The sequence below is a fragment of the Oryx dammah genome, unplaced genomic scaffold (assembly GCF_014754425.2).
Source record: "Oryx dammah isolate SB20612 unplaced genomic scaffold, SCBI_Odam_1.1 HiC_scaffold_12, whole genome shotgun sequence".
Taxonomy (NCBI): domain Eukaryota; kingdom Metazoa; phylum Chordata; class Mammalia; order Artiodactyla; family Bovidae; genus Oryx; species Oryx dammah.
The window spans coordinates 7,127,616-7,147,871 of record NW_024070196.1 but is presented as its reverse complement, the minus strand read 5'-3'; the positions used below and the strand labels follow the sequence as shown (position 1 = coordinate 7,147,871).

The following is a 20,256-nucleotide window of genomic DNA, read 5'->3' as shown; positions in this document are numbered from 1 at the left end:
CTGTTAGCTTTAAAACAAAACAGATTAAAATCCAAGCAATTCTCACTACTTCTAGTACCATTAGCTTACTCCAAGTCATCATTTCTTATCTTATTTACCACAGTAACTGCTCTTCCTATTTAGGCCTTTACCTCCCTTCAGTCTCTTCCTAAAGCAGCAACCAGAATGATGTACTTAAAATTTTACTCAGATTGTCACTTCTCTGCTCATTATCCTTCTAGAGCTTCACAACTATTGAGAGTCAAAGTCATTGGAATGGGTTATAATGTCTTCCATGATCTAGTCCAGCATCTATTCTTTAATGTCATTTCCTCCTATTTGCTCATTTACTCATGCAATCCAAAAATGCTAGCTTTTTCTTATTATCCTTTAAAAGTTTCGGGCATAAAACTGCCTGTAAGCCTTGTACCATGTGCCCTTTCCAAACCCCTGAACTCCTTCACCTCCTTTAAGATGTCTTTTCAGCCAAAGCCTTCCTATTGTCCTATTTAATGGCCACATAAGATTTCTTTGTTTTCCTCCAGAGCACTTTCTACAGTCTATCTTTAGAATTAATACTTTAATTTTACTGTTTATAATCTGTCTTTCCTCAAAAGCAAGTAATTTCCTAAACACCAGGTATTTATGTCAGTTTTATATTCTCAGCCCAGAACAGTGCCCTGTACACAGTAAATGCTCAACAAATACCTCTTAAGCAAATGAATGTACAGAGACTAACAAAAGTAAGAGAGAGACATGTTCAGTTCAGTTCAGTCGCTTGGTCGTGTCTGACTCTTTGCAACCCCATGAATCCCAGCACGCCAGGCCTCCCTGTCCATCACCAACTCCCGGAGTTCACTCAGACTGACATCCATCAAGTCAGCGATGCCATCCAGCCATCTCATCCTCTGTCGTCCCTTTCTCCTCCTGCCCCCAATCCCTCCCAGCATCAGAGTCTTTTCCAATGAGTCAACTCTTCCCATGAGGTGGCCAAAGTACTGGAGCTTCAGCTTTAGCATCATTCCTTCCAAAGAAATCCAAGGGCTGATCTCCTTCAGGATGGACTGGTTGGATCTCCTTGCAGTCCAAGGGACTCTCAAGAGTCTTCTCCAACACCACAGTTCAAAAGCATCAATTCTTCGGCGCTCAGCCTTCTTCACAGTCCAACTCTCACATCCATACATGACCACAGGAAAAACCACAGCCTTGACTAGACGGACCTTAGTCGGCAAAGTAATGTCTCTGCATTTCAATATGCTATCTAGGTTGGTAATAACTTTTCTTCCAAGGAGTAAGACATGTTAGAAGAGCTAAATTAGTTAGAAGATTAGTATGACTAATGGCTCAGCAGTAAAGAATCCACCTGCCAATGCAGGAGACACGGGTTCAATCCTTGGGTCAGGAAGATCCCCTGGAGGAAGAAATGGCAATGAACTTCAGTATTCTTGCCTGGGAAATCCCAGGGACAGAGAAGCCTGGCAGGCTACAGTCCATGGGGTTACAAAGACAGACACAACTTAGTGACTAAACAACAGCAACAATAATGCAAAATAACAAGGGGAGAGTAGTGGGACAGATGGTAGAAAAGTGAAAAAGTCAGATCATGCAGGGCCACAAAAGCTATGCTAAGTGCTTTGGATTTTTTTCAAACATAAACAGAGAACCACTGAAGTGTTATGTAAGGAAAGAGATGACATTACCCCGTACACGTTTTAGGGTCATTCACACTGATATGCAGAAAACACATGAGAATGGAGTACGATTAAAAACAGGGGGCTGCTGCTGTCACGCAGATGAACGACGGTAATCTGAACTAAGGTGAGAGAAATCATACAAGTACATAGTTTCAAGAGAAATTATAAAGCCTGAATGCCCAGGATGTTTGCATTTATAGCAAGGGGAAAAAAGAATTCAAGGTTGACTCTCAGCTTTCTGCTTTGGTAGGTTGGTAGGAAAGGAAGATCAAAAGTCTTTTTAATGTCTACATGCTAGACATTATTTTCAATGTTGTACATGGATCTCATTTAATTCTCATTAGTACTACAATCCTCAGTTTACAAATGAGGGACTCAAGAACTAAGAAATAACAAAGGTAAAAATACTGAATATTAGAGTTCATATCAAAACCTTGGCTATTTTAATCCAGAGCTGAAGCTTGTAGAATTCAGACTATAGAGTACCATGATGTTTGTGAAAATTCTAAGTGGATCTATAAAATAACATTAAATAAATAAGCCTGGCACTCAGAAAAGTAACATGGACCAAAGACAGAAATTTCAAAACTACCAGACTAAAGGTAGTATTTAAGAATTATGAAGACAGTTTACATTACTGAGCAGTGGGACACAGATACCTAGGAAAGGCTGAGGAAAAGGTTCCAAGGAACTTCCATATTTAAAGGCTATGCAGAAAAAAGAAGCTAGAAAACTACTGAGAATAAGTCAAGAGATAGCAGGCAACAGCATTACATATTGAGATTAGGCTTTCTAAAATAAAAACAAAGAGAGGTAAATACTAGTTTTGATTACACTGAAGTCATTGGTAATTCCAAGAAGTTTCGAAAGTGATGGTAGAAGCCTGACTGCCATGAAGCCAAAATGCCACGAAGAAATTCAGAGGAAAGAGAGTATATGTTGAAAACTAATGTAAAGACTGACTACTCGAATAAAAGAAAAATAAGAGGTAGAAGAGTGAGGAGAAGGTTCTGAATTTGTTTTTAGTTTATTTAAAGATGGATTATATTATAACACTCCTGTGCTTTCTCAGGAGAAAAGGAAGAATGATTATGAGAAAAGATAAATGAGATAAGCAAAATCTTGATAAGTAGGATGAGGAAGGGCTTCAAAAAACAGCCAGATTTGTCACTGAAAAATGTGGGTCTCTGGGATCCCTGGTGGTCCCAGGTTAAGAATCTGCCTGCCAGCACAAGGACATGGGTTCCATCCCTGTTCAGGGAGAATTCGCATGCCACAAGGCAACCAAGCCGGTGCTCTGCAGCAAGGGCGGCCACCACGAGGGCAGAGCAGCGCTGCAGTGAGAGAGGGTCACGCACCGCACGAGGGAAAGCTCACTTGGCAACAGAGACCTATAGCCACCGGAAATGAACAAATAAATAAAAACAGAACTTATAAAACCCTGGGCCTTCCTGGTAGGATCACAAAGAGTCGGGAACCACTAACTGACTAACACTTTCACTTTCACTGGTGGGAGGGAATTAACACTCAGAAGATATCGATTAGCTTGGTGATGAACAGATTCAGCATTCATTCCACTCTAATACAATCTACTTTTGCAAGAAATATGAGTTCAGGGCAGCTGACAATACAGTTAAGAGTAAGGCATTTGGTTTTGAGGAGAGGGAAAAAGAATGAATGAAATAATTTATTTGGAGTATGGGAATTAAAGCCTTTCAGAGAAGGCATGTGCTTTTGGTGTCATTTCTAAGAACCCATTTCCACATACACAGTCATGAAGATTTACCATTATATTATCTTCTAAGAGTTTATGGTTTTGATCTTACATTTAGATCATTGATACATTTTGAGTTAATCTGTATGAGATAAAGATCAACTTTATTCTTTTGCATGTAGATACCCAGTTGTCTTTGCACAATTTGTCCAAAAGACTATTCTTTCCTCATTGTTTCTTGTTACGCTTGTCAAAACTCAGCTGGCCTATAGGTACAAATTTATTGTGGATTCTAAATTCTGTTCTGTTATACATGTCTATTCTAGTGCCACTACCATTAGTATTCTATGTGAATAATTGCAATTCCATGTGAATTTCAAAAAGGAGATAACTTTTAAATCGCTGTCTACTTTCAGAAGCAATTTTTCATGCTCAAACTAAAACGTTGCAAACTTAAAAGTTAGACTATTAGCATATGGTCTAATATATGGTGCTGAAAACAAGGAACAATCAAAGGTAATCATCACTTAAAACAAAAACATTTGCACTGTTAGCACCCCTCTATTCAAAGCCATATCAATTCATTATGTCAGCAAATTGTACTTAAGAATACAAATGCATAGCATTATATATATACCACACATATACGTACAATAAATGCTATGAATGACATTACTAGCATACCAGGTATAAAGAATTTTAATAGTTTTATCACTAATATTTGTACTTTTCCATTACTGACAAGTGAGATTCTCTTTCTAGTCTCCATCTTTTCCCCACTTAACAGACTCATGTTATCAAAATTTTTATTTTTATATATTTAAATACAATAACATAATTCACCTAAATTTTTTCCAATTTTCAGTTTTAATATTTATTTTGTTCATACTATGTCTATAATGATGAATTTATAAATATATTCCAATGAGATTGACTAATGTATTGAAACATCCCTTCAGAAAATTATCCCCTTCAGAAATTTCAAAAATTCATTGTTTTGTGTTCTGCTACTTGAACCCTGTACAATTTTCACATTTAATTTTCATAGAACTAATCACATCTTACTGAACATCTAGCAAAACAGCTTAGTTTATATTCCCAAGGGGAATTTTACTATGATCAGAGTGTCAGGCATTTTAGGCTGGTATTTTTAAAATGTACAAAAAGCCTGTAAATGTAAGTTTAATATCAAATTAGGCCAATTAGAAATCCTCAATAAGTTTCAAAGTTAGAAATTGTATATATCATAACTATCTGCTCATAATGCAATAGAATAAAAATATTTTAATGTGGACAAATAATAAAGGACCAATCCTTTGAATACTAAATAACTACCAGATCAAAAAGATACCAATTAAGAAACTAAGAAAAATGAGCATGTCATGTAATAAACAATAGGATGGGGCCACAGCTGTCCTCAGAGTAATACTAACACCCTGACTTGTTCTCATTACTTTAAAAGGATAAAACTGTGCTTGCAAATCAACAAGAAAAAGAGAAATGTAAGGGAAGGAAAAAAAAGTTACCAAAGATGCAACTGAATTAGAAAGCAATTTAACTCAACCAATCAGTAAGTCTAAGACTTATCTCTTTGGAAAACAAACCAAAGAAGAACTATTATACAGACAGTTTATGATAATAGCATGTAACAAAAGGAAAACCAACATCACTTATAAATACTGAATAATTGTAACAATCCTTAAAAAGTCAGACTTATGTTTTTTAAAAATCCTCAACCTGGTACGGTTTATTGATATAAGAAAATCTGTACAAGTTATTAATATACAGTATATCTATAGATTTTGTAATAAAAATACATAATAATCTCAAAGGTAATGACAAAAGTAAAAGAGAAAAATCAGTAGTCATCTACAGAAAAATATAACAGCAAAACACAGAGTAGAAAATTATAAACTGCAGCACTTCTCATAATACTGCAAGAATGGAAATAACATAAAAGTCTAATAAAGGAAGTCTGGAACTGTGATAATAATTATATTATTAGAAACATACAAAATATAATGGATTACTATATACAACAACAAAAAATGAGGACACTCAACATATGCTGACCATCGACCATACGCACACATACACACACTGCAGGCACATTCTTTATCGTCTGAGCCACAAGGGAAGCCCCCCACACACTAAGGTGCAAACTACACACACTATGCATTTATCCATGAAAAATGAAACGACATATTTGTAGTTTCTCCTTTAAAAGCATCCTATTGATTCTAATTTGGTAAGTGGGTACTTTTCGTGAATGAATATATGTGCATTTAAATGACAGTAGGCTACATGGGACGTTCGCACTACTCTTGCCACTTCTTGAAATTCTATGATTATTTCGAGTTAAAGTTAAGAGAGAAACAATAGAGATAAATCATAAATGAGAAACAATGAATGTCTTTTACTTATATTTTTCCCTATTTTTCTAAAGTTTCTATAATAAACATGTATGTATCATTTCCATAATGAAGAAAATAGACACTTATTATAACAAGAGGAAAGCAAATGACCATCAATCACAAAAATGCAAGTATCAAAGAGGTAAACTGAATAATTTATCATAACCCTAAAATTCATAGTTTTAGACCTCTAATATTATATTTCTCAATTTCCTTCACACTCCTTCAGAACTGTCAAACATATGTTGAATGATATATTTTTCTCTACAGCAAAAAATACTTCATTATATCACGACAAAGGATACTCAACAGAGACTACACTGGGTGGTTGTTAGGACACCTGAGTTCTGGCTCAAAATTATCAATTTTTGAGCTATCTGACCAAGGCCAAATCACATTCTCTCAATCTATCTTGCATCCTTTCACAGATCTGTTGTGTGCTAAAATGAGAAAACGTGTGTTAAACCACTTCGCAGATGATGGCAGAGGAGTCACAGAACAAGCAGAGTGACCTCTGTGTATCAGGCCACTTGGGCTCAAACTCTGGCTTCACTGCATATTACCTACAGGACCTAGAACAAATCATTTAACCTTCCCATCACTTATAAAGCCAGGACAGTGATAGTAACAATATTTAGCTCAAAGGATTGATATAAAGAATTTTTTTATACTTGGTAACAGCTTAGATGACTTAAGTGGTATCATAGAATGGTTTACTAATATTTTAAAAAATGTGAAAGTACTTAAACTGGCAAAAAAAAAAGTTCACTATTTTATTAAAAAATATTTTGTTTCCTAATGTTAAAAAATATTTGAATCCAGCTTAAAAAAAAATACATATTGACAGAAAACAACAAAATTCTGTAAAGCAACTATCCTTCAATTAAAAAATAATTTAAAAATACACAGATTGCTACATTAAAAATTAAGTGATTTTAATGATCTTTATTTCATAAAAGACATTTTATTACTTCAACTAAGCTAGTTTGCCATTCTCCTGAAGCTAACAAGAATTGAGTTCTACTGTATAATGCATGAAATTCAAAGCAACATCAGCTAAAAGGCCATTAAGAAACTCTTATTGAAGTGAAGTTTAACTTACATAGGTTTAAGCTATTAAATGATAAAATTAAGCTGTTAAATTATAATCTTGATCACATGTTTACAGATACATTAGTTTCAATAAACTAAACTTTGATAGACAATTAAATAAAAATATTGTCATGAATTGTGTACACCCAGACATATACTATACTTACAAAACAGGCTACAATGTTTTACACAACATAATTTTTTAAATAAACATTCTGTTTACAGCTGTAAGATTATAAAGTAAGATGTACACCTAATCAATGAAGTCATGGCATTCACGGAACTTCCACATAAATCAAAAGCTGAAGATGCCAAGGATATCCCACTCCAACAATAATCATGCAATGAACTAAAGAGAGGTGCATTTCAGATCTACAGGGCCATCAATCCCCTGATAATAAATGAAACAAGTCAGCTATTTTATAGCCACAAGTGGTATGTTAAATACATGACATCTCTTTTTTTGCAGGAGGAAGTAACTAGCAGTAGATAAAGTTCAAAAATATTATTAAAGATATACAGCATGAATTCAAGGCTGAATACAGACAACCTTTAGAATATAAGCTGTCCAAGAAAATATATGCTTCATCTTCTAAAGTATTATTTAAGATTCAAGAGCAATACAGTTAGAAATATGTTAAATATGAATATGCCTTAATCAATTGGGGTTTTGTGGTATAAACTCAGAGAATTCTTTTCTACGAACATAAAAGACTAGAAAATACTAAAACTATGTTTGCTGTCTTAAAACTGACTCTCATATGACCCGGTCGAACAAATATGTTTTCTCCACTAATAACTTACATAACAATAAAACCAGTTTGGAAATACTTGTTTTTATTTACATTTTAGAATATTTCTATAAATAGTATAAATCTCATAGCAAGATGATAAAAGATTAAGAAAAATTTCACTAGACTAAATTAGCCTAGACTAAAGCTGTTGTCTGAGCCAGGATTAAACATTATTCATACATTCTATCAAAGCCTAATAAAATGTGAAACAAATACATAGGTTAGTGATTAACACAAAAACTGCCCAGATTTGGATTCCAGTTGTAATTCTGGGTTATTTCTTCTTTATGCTGTTTTATCATTTATAAAATTAGAGATCATAACAAAATCACCTTGGAGGTTTATTGTACAGATTAAATTAGTTAAAACTTACAAAGCATCATGTTCCTGACACAACATAAGGATTCCCGAAATACCGCGTGAAGTTACCACCATTATCGCTTATCTAAATTGCAAATGTATTTAGTGTTTGGGTGAAATCAACTCAGTTTCTTGTATTACATAGTATTTTAGAAGTATTTTTCCTCTCTCAATTTCACATGTTTTCTTCTTCCTCATTTTCTCATCTTCAAACAAATAAAAAGACATATACCACCACCATGACCACTAAAACTTCAAATAAAAATAATGAATTGCAATTTCAACCCAGAGTTACAAAGGAACTTCTCCATAACCAAGAAAGGACAATAAGGAAGATGTTCCAGATTAGGATGGTAGGCTGAAATGGCAATTTTAAAAGTTTTTTTCTTCAAATCCTGAAAAATTATCAGAAGCAAAACTACTGTGTGAAAAAAAAAACTAACAAAAATAACCAGTAACAAAAGAAACATAATGTAAACCACCAAACATGAAAAAATTGGTGGCCATTGGAAACCTAAACATACTGAAATTAGAACTAAGGCTGCAGTAAGCTCAGTTCTTAATTAACCATATCCTCATGCGTCCAAAGTAATCCTGGTAAACTGACAACATTCTAAGAAGTTTTCTTAATGTCTTCATATATGACGAAACATAAGTTGAGTAGGTATCATTATCTCTTGCTTATTCTAACTGAAGATGCTAGAAAAAGCCCACTGTGCAAAAATTGGTGAAACAAGTAAGTGAAAATACAGTCTGACTTCCCAGGGCAGAAGCAGACTCCAGAGTACTCTCTGAAATGATGGATAATGATTCAAAGCCGAAGCACATTTATCTCTGATAAGACTTCTCCATGTTTCTAAAAAGATGGAATGAACATTGTAGAAAATTATTAAAATCTTATATGAGAAAGTAAAACTTAGATGAGCTAAGAAGGCCTCCTCACCTATATCAATGGTCTTTCTCCCTCTCTTCATGATAGGCAAATAAAACTAGTCAAAAATCAAATTTCAAAAATCAAACAATAGCTCAGTTCAGTTCAGTTCAGTCGCTCAGTCGTGTCCGACTCTTTGCGACCCCATGAATCGCAGCAAGCCAGGCCTCCCTGTCCATCACAAACTCCCGGAGTTCACTCAGACTCACGTCCATCGAGTCCGTGATGCCATCCAGCCATCTCATCCTCAGTCATCCCCTTCTCCTCCTGCCCCCAATCCCTCCCAGCATTGGTCTTTTCCAATGAGTCAACTCTTCTCATGAGGTGGCCAAAGTACTGGAGTTTCAGCTTTAGCATCATTCCTTCCAAAGAAATCCCAGGGTTGATCTCCTTCAGGATGGACTGGTTGGATCTCCTTGCAGTCCAAGGGACTCTCAAGAGTCTTCTCCAACACCACAGTTCAAAAGCATCAATTCTTTGGCACTCAGCCTTCTTCACAGTCCAACTCTCACATCCATACATGACCACAGGAAAAACAACAGCCTTGACTAGACGGACCTTAGTTGGCAAAGTAATGTCTCTGCTTTTGAATATACTATCTAGGTTGGTCATAACTTTCCTTCCAAGGAGTAAGTGTCTTTTAATTTCATGGCTGCAGTCACCATCTGCAGTGATTTTGGAGCCCCCCAAAATAAAGTCTGACACTGTTTCCACTGTTTCCCTATCTATTTCCCATGAAGTGATGGGACCACATGCCATGATCTTCGTTTTCTGAATGTTGAGCTTTAAGCCAACTTTTTCACTCTCCTCTTTCACTTTCATCAAGAGGCTTTTTAGCTCCTCTTCACTTTCTGCCATAAGGGTGGTGTCATCTGCATATCTGAGGTTATTGATATTTCTCCCGGCAATCTTGATTCCAGCTTGTGTTTCTTCCAGTCCAGCATTTCTCATGATGTACTCTGCATAGAAGTTAAATAAGCAGGGTGACAATATACAGCCTTGACATACTCCTTTTCCTATTTGGAACCAGTCTGTTGTTCCATGTCCAGTTCTAACTGTTGCTTCCTGACCTGCATACAGATTTCTCAAGAGGCAGGTTAGGTGGTCTGGTATTCCCATCTCTTTCAGAATTTTCCACAGTGTCTTGTGATCCACACAAAGGCTTTGGCATAGTCAATAAAGCAGAAATAGATGTTTTTCTGGAACTCTCTTGCTTTTTCCATGATCCAGCGGATGTTGGCAATTTGATCTCTGGTTCCTCTGCCTTTTCTAAAACCAGCTTGAACATCTGAGAGTTCACGGTTCACGTATTGCTGAAGCCTGGCTTGGAGAATTTTGAGCATTACTTTACTAGCATGTGAGATGAATGCAATTGTGCGGTAGTTTGAGCATTCTTTGGCATTGCCTTTCTTTGGGATTGGAATGAAAACTGACCTTTTCAGGTAGGGAAAAAAATAGCATTACAGACAGGAAGGTGAAAGGAAGAAGTCACTAAGACAATCTATCTAAGCCAAACAGTAGCTATATAAATACTATATAAACAGTAGTATACATAAATCACCAATCAATGAACAAATAAAAAAGAAATAAAATATTTAAATAAAATTAGAAGATTCTATACAAAAGATAAAGAGCCATAGAAGAATGTATAACAAAAAATGAAAGGAAATTTCTCATGATTTTTTTTTTTAGAAAACATAAAAATGTAACCAAAAAAAAGATAAAAGTCAAAATGAAATAACTGGAAAAAGATAGACTGGAGGTTTAAATAAATGAAATGAAGAACAAAATAATCATTAAAAACTACCAAAAAAAAACCCAAAATAAAATATTAAAAACATCCTCATGGCAAGAGATCAAAGGAAGTAAAGCAATTAAGAAATAACTAACAGATATGAAAGACAGTCATATCTAACATAGACTGTGTCACTAAGAAAAGGAAAATAAAAGGCAAAAGATATTTCAAATTTTAATTTACAGAAATTTCTAAGAACTAAATGAAAACTCTGAATTTGCAGATTATAACAAAAGACTATGTTCCAGGTACTTGTGATAAATAAGGCTCAATACTGAGTCATATTCTTGTTAAGAAACGAACTCCCTTAACAAATAAAAAAATATCAGAACAGAAAACAAGCAAATCAACAATGGGACAAATATCAGACTATCCTCAAACTTCTCTGAAAGCAACACTCAAATCCAAAGACAATGAAGCAAAGTCTATAAAGTTTGCCAAGAATATTCAATTCATGAGGATGTCATTCAGATATAAGGACAGCTGGCAAACATTCTTAAACAGGAAAGAATTTTAAGTTTACAGCACACGTGAACCTTTGTTAGGGGGAGGGGAGGCGATAAAACCCAGCAATTAAGACTTGAGCCAAAAGAAGGAACCTGATGGAAACTAAGAAATTATGCTTAATAAAGGAGGGGGTAGGGTAGTGAATTCATGTAAATATATTATAAATACTAAAGTACTATCAGAACTGTGGTTACAATACATGAGTGTTACATACGCAAACAATTTAAAAAATAGAATATAACTTCAAAAATTAAAAGTTGAGAAAAAAATGAAGTATGAGGACTCAAGTCCTCAGCTTTCATAGCAGATTATGAACTGAAATATGCAATTTTAAACAAGTTATAAATGAAGCTCTTATAAAAAAAAAAAAACACCATCAACCGATTCATCCTTTTATAATTTATTAATAGCCTGTTCACTGAGCAAATGATGGTTCTTTTGGTAAAGAAACTTCCTTCTGTTTTTCCACTGTTTTAATTTTGTTAAATTTACATACAATGCTATAATAAGCAGCCTTATATATCTACGCTTACATACTATTACCTTTTTTCTTACAGATATATTTATAGAATACAGTTACCGGGTAAATGGGGGTGTTTGTGTGTATGTGCGTCCATACAATTATTACTAAAAAAGTATATGACCTTGCCCTATCATAATACTAGAACTGTATATCTCCACTGCAAAAATAAAAGAATCCCACTGCCCATCTCATCAACCCTATCTTCTTCAACAGTGCTAGCTATGACTCTTACTTTCTCTCAGTCAGAGACTAGACAAGTGATATCATGATTAATCTCATTTACATTTCCTTGAATGTTTGTGTAAACATACAATGATCTGATTATCATTTTATAAGTTCCTGATAACTTACATTCTTCTGTGAAATCCCTATTCAAATCCTCTGAATATGTGCCTATTGGGTCAACCTTTCATTTATCACTTCATAAGAATTATTAAGACAGCAGGGCTTCCCAGGTGGTTCAGTGGTAAAGATCCGCCTGCCAATGCAGGAGACGCGGGTTCAGTCCCTGGGTTGAGAAGATCCCCTGGAGAAGCAAACAGCAACCCACTCCAACATCTCTGCCTAGGAAATCTCAAGAGGAGCCTGGCAGACTACAGTCTCCATGGAGTAGTAAAATAGTTGGACACGACTCAGAAACTAAACAACAACAATTAAGGTAGCAAACACTGATTTATCAGTCTTTCCATGTTCCATCATGTCCTCCCACATGACTGATTGCAAGTTTCCTCAGCTTAACATTAAATGTAGTAATAAACATTTACTTCAGTTCTTTCTAAAGTGACCTGTCTTGGCTACAGAATTCTTGCATACGCTAATGTTCCACTTCTATAGTTTTCCAAATATTTTTATAAAATATTAACTAGGTCATCTTTCATCTTATATATCTTTACTCCATTTGAAACATTTTTTGTATATATTATTTTATAATATTGTTTATTTGGGAAGTCAAGTACATCCTCAACATTCTTATTTCATAATCTCAACAATATATTCATGTTTTTTTTTCCATATTAACTGGATATTTATATATCCAAATATATTATGGGAAAGTTTTTGATATCTAGATATCTTTTAAGGGATATTTAAATTCTAAATACTTTATGATTGTAATGGAATGATATCCTAATGTTACTTTACTGAATTTACATATTAATTTGAAAAAAAATTTTTGGCAATAATATCTTCTCTTTATATTATAAAAACATTATGAAGACATTTGGGGAAATCTGAATAATGTCTATATTAAAATAATAGCATTGTAACTGTTATTTTTCTGATTTGATAAGTGTACAAGATGACAGCAAAGGATGGGCACAGGAAATTCTCACTTAAGTAATTACAAATAAAAGCTTATTAAGGCTTCAACTTTCCTCAAATTAAGAAGAAGAGGGCAGAAGCAAATATGGTGAAATTTAAAACACTGCAGAATTTAGAATGGTGAAGAGTGGTTCTTGTACTACTCATAGCTCTCCTGTAAATCTCAAATTATTTCAAAATAAAACAAGGATTCTACATCTCTGTCACTGTATGTCTCAAACCCACACACACACAGAAAGATTTACTACCCAGTGTGGAATGAATCTCCAGTAGTTTATATTTTGTTTTGTATCAATGAGATTTTATATTTTTGTTATAAATAACCGTCTGTTTATTTTTTAGAGAATTCAACCCAAAATAGTGTTTTTAACTGTATACAAACTATATTTCTGATTTCGATTCTTAACTGGCTACTGATTGCTGGTCAGAAGATAATCTATTAATTTTTTGCATATTTATCTTATATCCAATAATATTAATGAAGTCCCACTTAACTCTGGTGGAAAAGTGTTCAAGAATCCCTTAGATTTTCCTAGATCATAGCATTAGTGACCTCAAAGTGCTATTTCTTCCTTATCTAACATTCATATTAACAGTATCTTGCACTTGCAAGAATATCAAAAAGTTTTTGTTAAATATTGTTAATAGAACGTATCAATCACTTTTTTCCTGATTTTAATAGAAACAGCTTTAAAAATTTCAGATATTTAGTAAATGGCAGCAAACAAAACCATCCCAAAGAAAAAAAAGCAAGAAGGCAAAGTGGTTATCTGAAGACGCTGTACAAATAGCTGAAGAAAGAAGAAAAGTGAAAGGCAAGGGAGAAAGGGAAAGGTGCATCCAACTAAATGCAGAGCTCCAAAGAACAAGGAGGAGACACAAGAAGGCCTTCTTCAATGAACAATGTATAAAACCAGAAGGAACAACAGAAGGGGAAAACTAGAGATCGCTTCAGGAAATTGGAAATATCCAGAGAACATTTTGCTCAAAGATGGGCACAATAAAGGGCAGAAATGGTAGAGACCTAGAAGACACCAAAGAGATCAAGAAGAGATGGAAAGAACTGTACAAAAAAGATCTTAGTGAACCAGATTACTATGATGATGTGGTCAGTCACCCAGACATTCTGGAGTGCAAAGTCAAGTGAGCCTTAGGAAGCACTGCTGATAATAAAGCTAATGGATGCAATGGAATTCCAGTAGAGCTTTTCAAAACCCTAAAGGATGATGCCATCAAGGCATTACATTAAATATGACAGCAAATATGGAAGACCCAACATTGGCCTCAGGACTGGAAAAGGTCAATCCTCATCCCAGTTCCCAAGAAGGGTAGTACTAAAGGATGTTCTACCCACTGGACAACTGCACTCATCTCCCATGCTAGTAAGGTCATGCTTAAAATCTTGAATGCTGGGCTTCAGCATTATGGGAACCAAGAACTTCCAGATGTCTAAGCTAGGTTTAGAAAAGGAACAGGAACCAGAAATCAAACTGCCAACATTCGCTGGATCATAGTGAAAGCAAGGGAATTCCAGAAAAACATCTACCTCTGTTTCATTGACTACACTAAAGTCTTTGACTGTGTGGACCATAACAAACTGTGGAAAGCTCTTAGAGAGAAGAGACTATCAGACCATCTTACCTGTCTCCTAAGAAACCTGTATGTGGGCCAAGAGGCAACAGCTGGAACCCTGTATGGAACAACTGACTGGATCAAGACTAAGAAAGGAGTAAGACAGGGTTGTCTGCTGTCACCGTGTTTGTTTAACCTATATGCTGAGCACATCATGAGAAATGCCAGGCTGGGTGAGTTACCAGCTGGCATTAAGATAGGCGAGAGAAGCATCAACAACCTCAGATAGCAGATGATACGACTCTAATGACAGAAAGCAAAGCAGGACAAAAGAGACTCTTGATGAGAGTGAAGGAGGAGAGTGAAAAAGCCAGCTTAAAACTAAATATTGAAAAACTAAGATCATGGCATCTGGCCCCATCTCTTCGTGGCAAATAGAAGGGGAAAAGGTGGAAGCAGTAACAGATTTCCTCTTCCTGGGCTCTAAAATGACTGCAGATGGAGACTGCAGCCATGAAATCAGAAGACAATTGATCTTGGCAGGAGAACTATGATAAACCTAGACAATCTGTTGAAAAGCAGAGACATTACTCTGCAAAAAGATCCATATAGTCAAGCCTATGGTAATCCCAGTGGTCATGTACAGTTGTGAGAGCTGGACCATAAAGAAGGCAGAATGCCAAAGAACAGATGCTTTAGAACTGTGGTGCTGGTAAAGACTCCTGAAACTCCCTTGGACAACAAGGATATCAAACCAGTCAATCTTAAGGGAAATCAACCCTCAATACTCATTAGAAAGAATGAAGCTAAAGCTCCAGAATTTTGGTCACCTGATGCAAACAGCCAACTCACTGGAAAAGACCCTGATTCTGGGAAAGACTGAGGGCAGAAGGAGAAGAGAGCATCAGAGGATGATATGGCTGGATGGCATCACAGACACAGTGGCCATCAACTTGGGTAAACTTCAGGAGATGGTGAGGGACAGGGAGGTCTAGCATGTCAGGTCCACGGGGTTGCAAAGAATTGGACATGACTGGGTGACTAAACAACAACAAATGGTCATTATATTTAAATTGTTTTCTAATAAACATTTTTCCCACAGTTTCATTAGGGCTGGATACTAAAATTTATAATATGCTTTTTTCTACTTTTATTGATATTTTCATGATTTTCCAATTTTTAATTGGTTGATTTATTCTGTAGGTACATATCTTAATATTATCCAAACCACCTTTGGAGTCCATGAATAAATTCTAAGCGTTCACACTACACAGCTGGCCCTCGAACTACATGGAGGTAAATACAATTTACCTTCCATATCCAAGGTTCTTCCACATCTGTAATTTCCTCTAACTGCAGACTGTGTGGTACTCTAGTATTATCAGCAGATAAGTAGACCCACAAAGTTGAAACCTGTTTGTCCAAGAGTCAGCTGTATAGTTCTTTCATTGTTGGATTATGTTAGGATTTTGTGCCCATATTCTTAAGTAAAATTGGTCTTCTGGAGTTTTATTTTTCCAGTGTCTTTTCTCATATAATGATAGGTATATGAAATGAACCTGAAGAAGTTTTCATTATTTTTAATGTATCAGAAAAATACCAGCAATATTTGAATTATCTGTTCTTAACATGTTAGAAAGAACCCCCGGGTGCAGCTTCTTTTCCTCCCCAATTCTTAGCAAATGTTCCTGTCAAATTTTCTAGTTCACCTTAGGTGTGAATTTTTGTAATTTATATACATTAATTCTCTCTATGAATTCATGCTTCTTCCACAAATTCAGGAGCAAGTGCCGAGACAAGCACTGGTCCCGGGATGGCTGTCGCTTGATCCCCCCGTCAGAAGCCGGGAGGAAAGCTGTATGCACCTTCATCTCCTCTGCAGCATCCTCAAGGGTAAAAAACTTCATGTCTCTGTTCAGCTTCTCTCTAGAAACCTCAAAGATTTCATCTAACATACAGGTTTTCACTTCCAGTAAACCAGCTCTACTTTGCATACAGGAGAGCAAGAGCGGTTCACTAATTTACTGGCCAAGACTACAGAGTCTTACACTATCTTTCCAGAATCCACCATGATACTCTCACAAATTAATTTTTAATTGTTTGATGGCACATGACTGTTAAGACCATGCTGCAATGTTACCTACACAGTTGCCTATGATTAACGTTTTACAAAGGTAACTTCCTCAGATCACTCATAGGTATAACCTACCTCAAATTCCGCGTGTCTGTGAATATCCTCTGCCCGCTGCCTGCTCAGGATGAATTCAGCTTCATTTGCTACTCTTACTAGATGATCCTTCATTGTTTGGCTAAGCAACCTATGGAGAGATGAACATTGTCACATAAATAAATGCATCCATATGACATACGACTTTCCATTGCTCAGAGGTGGTGTGTTTGTTACTTAGGAGAGGGAAGAACATGCACTCTCCTTTTCTGGCATCATAACAAATGAAGGACTATTATTTCACACTAAACAAATGAAAAACATAACAGCAAAGAGTGATCTTTCAGGCAATAGCAGATTAGCTTTTATCAAACTAACTATCCAACAAAAGCAACTGAAAATGCTACATTAAATTTATGTTTTACTCTTTTAAGGTACTGGAGAGCTTCCAAGGTAGCCAAGATTTAAGGAGCCAGGACCCGAGAGATGTTCAGCATGACTTTTCCTGTTGACACATTTGTTATTCACATGTGGGAACAGAGAAGCTAAATACAGCTGTTATAAGTTTTAAAGCACTAGGGAGATAAAAACAGAATTTTATAACCTTTCAAGGTGGAGGGATCCTAGTAGTTTACCCAGGTTTACAGAAGGAGCAGAACTATTCTGTAGGAAACAGACAATAGACCAGCTCCGCAGAACAATGCAACAGGCCCCCAAATGACATCATGGTGACGTGCATGTAGATTAACTGGCAGCCAAAACACTACAGAAAATTTTCAGAATCTTCAGAGCATGAGAAGAAAAAAAAACAAAGATTAATAGACTCATGGTAGGTCATAGACTCATAGTAGAAGGAGGCTATTCATGTAGTAGACCCTGGGTTTTCAGAAGACCTAGGAGGGCTCCAAGCTAAGAGTAGGCAAACTGTAAATAGGGCTAATCTCTGTGAACAGAGATTTTAAAAATTCCAGCTTTGAATCAGCTCAGTCTTAATATATGTGTGTTAGTCACTCTGCTGCTGCTAAGTCACTTCAGTCGTGCCCAGCTCTGTGCGACCCCACAGAAGACACCCCACCAGGCTCCGCCATCCCTGGGATTCTCCAGGCAAGAACACTGGAGTGGGTTGCCATTTCCTTCTCCAATGCATGAAAGTGAAAAGTGAAAGTGAAGTCGCTCAGTCATGTCCAACTCTTAGCGACCACATGGACTGCAGCCTACCAGACTCCTCCGCCCATGGGATTTTACAGGCAAGAGTACTGGAGTAGGGTGCCACTGCCTTCTCTGGTTAGTCACTCAGTCGTGTCCAACTCTTTGCGGCCCATGGACTATAGCCCAACAGGTTCCTCTGTCCGTGAGATTCTCTAGGAAGAACACTGGAGTGGGTTGCCATTCCCTTCTCCAGAGATCTTCCTGACGCAAGGATTGAAGACAGGTCTCCAGCATTGCAGATAAATTCTTTACCATTTGAGCTCCTTGGGAAGCCCCACTCTTAATATAATCAGCACCTAATCTAACTGCTGGGCTTCCCAGGCGGCTCAGTGGTAAACAATACACCTGCCAACGCAAAGAAACACAGAAGATGCAGCTTCAGTCCCCAGGTCAGGAATATCCTCTGGAGGAGGAAATGGCAAAGCACGCCCGTATTCCTACCTGGGAAATTCCAAAGACAGAGGAGCCTAGTGCAAAAAGTCATATGTGACTAAGGACGGACAATCTAACTACTAATAAAAAATCAAAAGGAAATCCTCCCAGGGGAAGATATCATCTAAGGACTGTTAAATGCAATTTCCTGCAACATTAAACACAATTTCCAACATTCAATCACCAATAACATAGTGTTGAAATATACAAACTACTATAGGTAAAATAATAACTAGCGATGACTACTGTACAGCACAAGGAACTCTACTCAATACTCTGTAATGACCTATATAAGAAAAGAATTTAAAGAGTAAATAAATGTATATGCATAACTGAATTACTTTGCTTTACAAAAGAAATTAACATAACATTGAAAATCAACAATACTCCTTCATTTTTTAAAATCACCAATGACGAGGTAGCGTAACAGACAACACCAAAAGAATGAAAGCCAACTTACAAAAAATCAAAATAGTAAAGTTTCAAGGTGAAACCAAGCAGGGCCCTGTGGAGCTCCTGGGTATGAAAGCCTTCCCTGTCCAAGTTCTTTGGAGGGAACAGACTCTACACTCCCTGACCTTCCGGGAGTCCCAAACAGCAGATTCAAATGGCTGCCAATCAGGGAAGGAAGGAGATGCAGAGACAAGACAGCCAAGAAACAACAGTGCAGCCTTCAGGCAAGGTCCTGGCTCCCCTCAGTTCAGTTCAGTTGCTCAGTCATGTCTGACTCTTTGCGAGTCAGCACGCCAGGCCTTCCTGTCCATCACCAACTCCCGGAGTTCACTCAAACTCATGTCCATCGAGTCGGTGATGCCATCTAGCCATCTCATCCTCTGTCATCCCCTTCTACTTCTGCCTTCAGTCTTTCCCAGCATCAGGGTCTTTTCAAATGAGTCACTTCTTCACATCAGGTGGCCAAAGTTTCAGCTTCAGCATCAGTCCTTCCAATGAATATTCAAGACTGATCTCCTTTAGGATGGATTGGTTGGATCTCCTTGCAGTCCAAGGGACCCGCAAGAGTCTTCTCTAACACTACAGTTCAAAAGCATCAATTCTTTGGCGCTCAGCGTTCTTTAGAGTCCAACTCTCACATCCACACATGACCACTGGAAAAACCAGAGCCTTGACTAGATGGATCTTTGTTGGCAAAGTAATGTCTCTGCTTTTTAATATGCTATCTAGGTTGGTCATAACTTTCCTTCCAAGGAGTAAGCGTCTTTTAATTTCATGGCTGCAGTCACCATCTGTAGTGATTTTGGAGCCCAAAAAATAAAGTCTGACACTGTTTCCACTGTTTCCCCATCTATTTCCCATGAAGTGATGGGACCGGATGCCATGATCTTCGTTTTCTGAAGGTTGAGCTTCAAGCCAACTTTTTCACTCTCTTCTTTCACTTTCATCAACAGGCTTTTTAATTCCTCTTCACTTTCTCCCATAAGGGTGGTGTCATCTGCATATCTGAAGTTATTGATATTTTTCCCGGCAGTCTTGATTCCAGCTTGTGCTTCTTCCAGCCCAGTGTTTCTCATGATGTACTCTGAATAGAAGTTAAATAAGCAGGGTGACAATACACAATCTTGACGTACTCCTTTTCCTATTTGGAACCAGTCTGTTGTTCCATGTCCAGTTATAACTGTTGCTTCCTGACCTGCATGCAGGTTTTCTCAAGATGCAGGTCAGGTCATCTGGTATTCCCATCGCTTTCAGAATTTCCCACAGTTTATTGTGATCCACACAGTCAAAGGCTTTGGCA

General features: G+C 36.7%; 1 protein-coding gene across 5 annotated transcripts in view; it reads right to left on the bottom strand.

The window, feature by feature from the left end:
* LRBA (LPS responsive beige-like anchor protein) overlaps window positions 1-20,256 on the bottom strand; it is a 748,625-nt gene that overhangs the window by 440,638 nt on the left and 287,731 nt on the right. For all 5 annotated transcript variants that reach the window (XM_040251453.1, XM_040251452.1, XM_040251455.1 and 2 more), the window contains exon 36: window positions 16,905-17,013. In XM_040251453.1, the coding sequence (XP_040107387.1) occupies window positions 16,905-17,013 (109 nt within the window). The remainder of the gene's footprint in view (window positions 1-16,904; window positions 17,014-20,256) is intronic.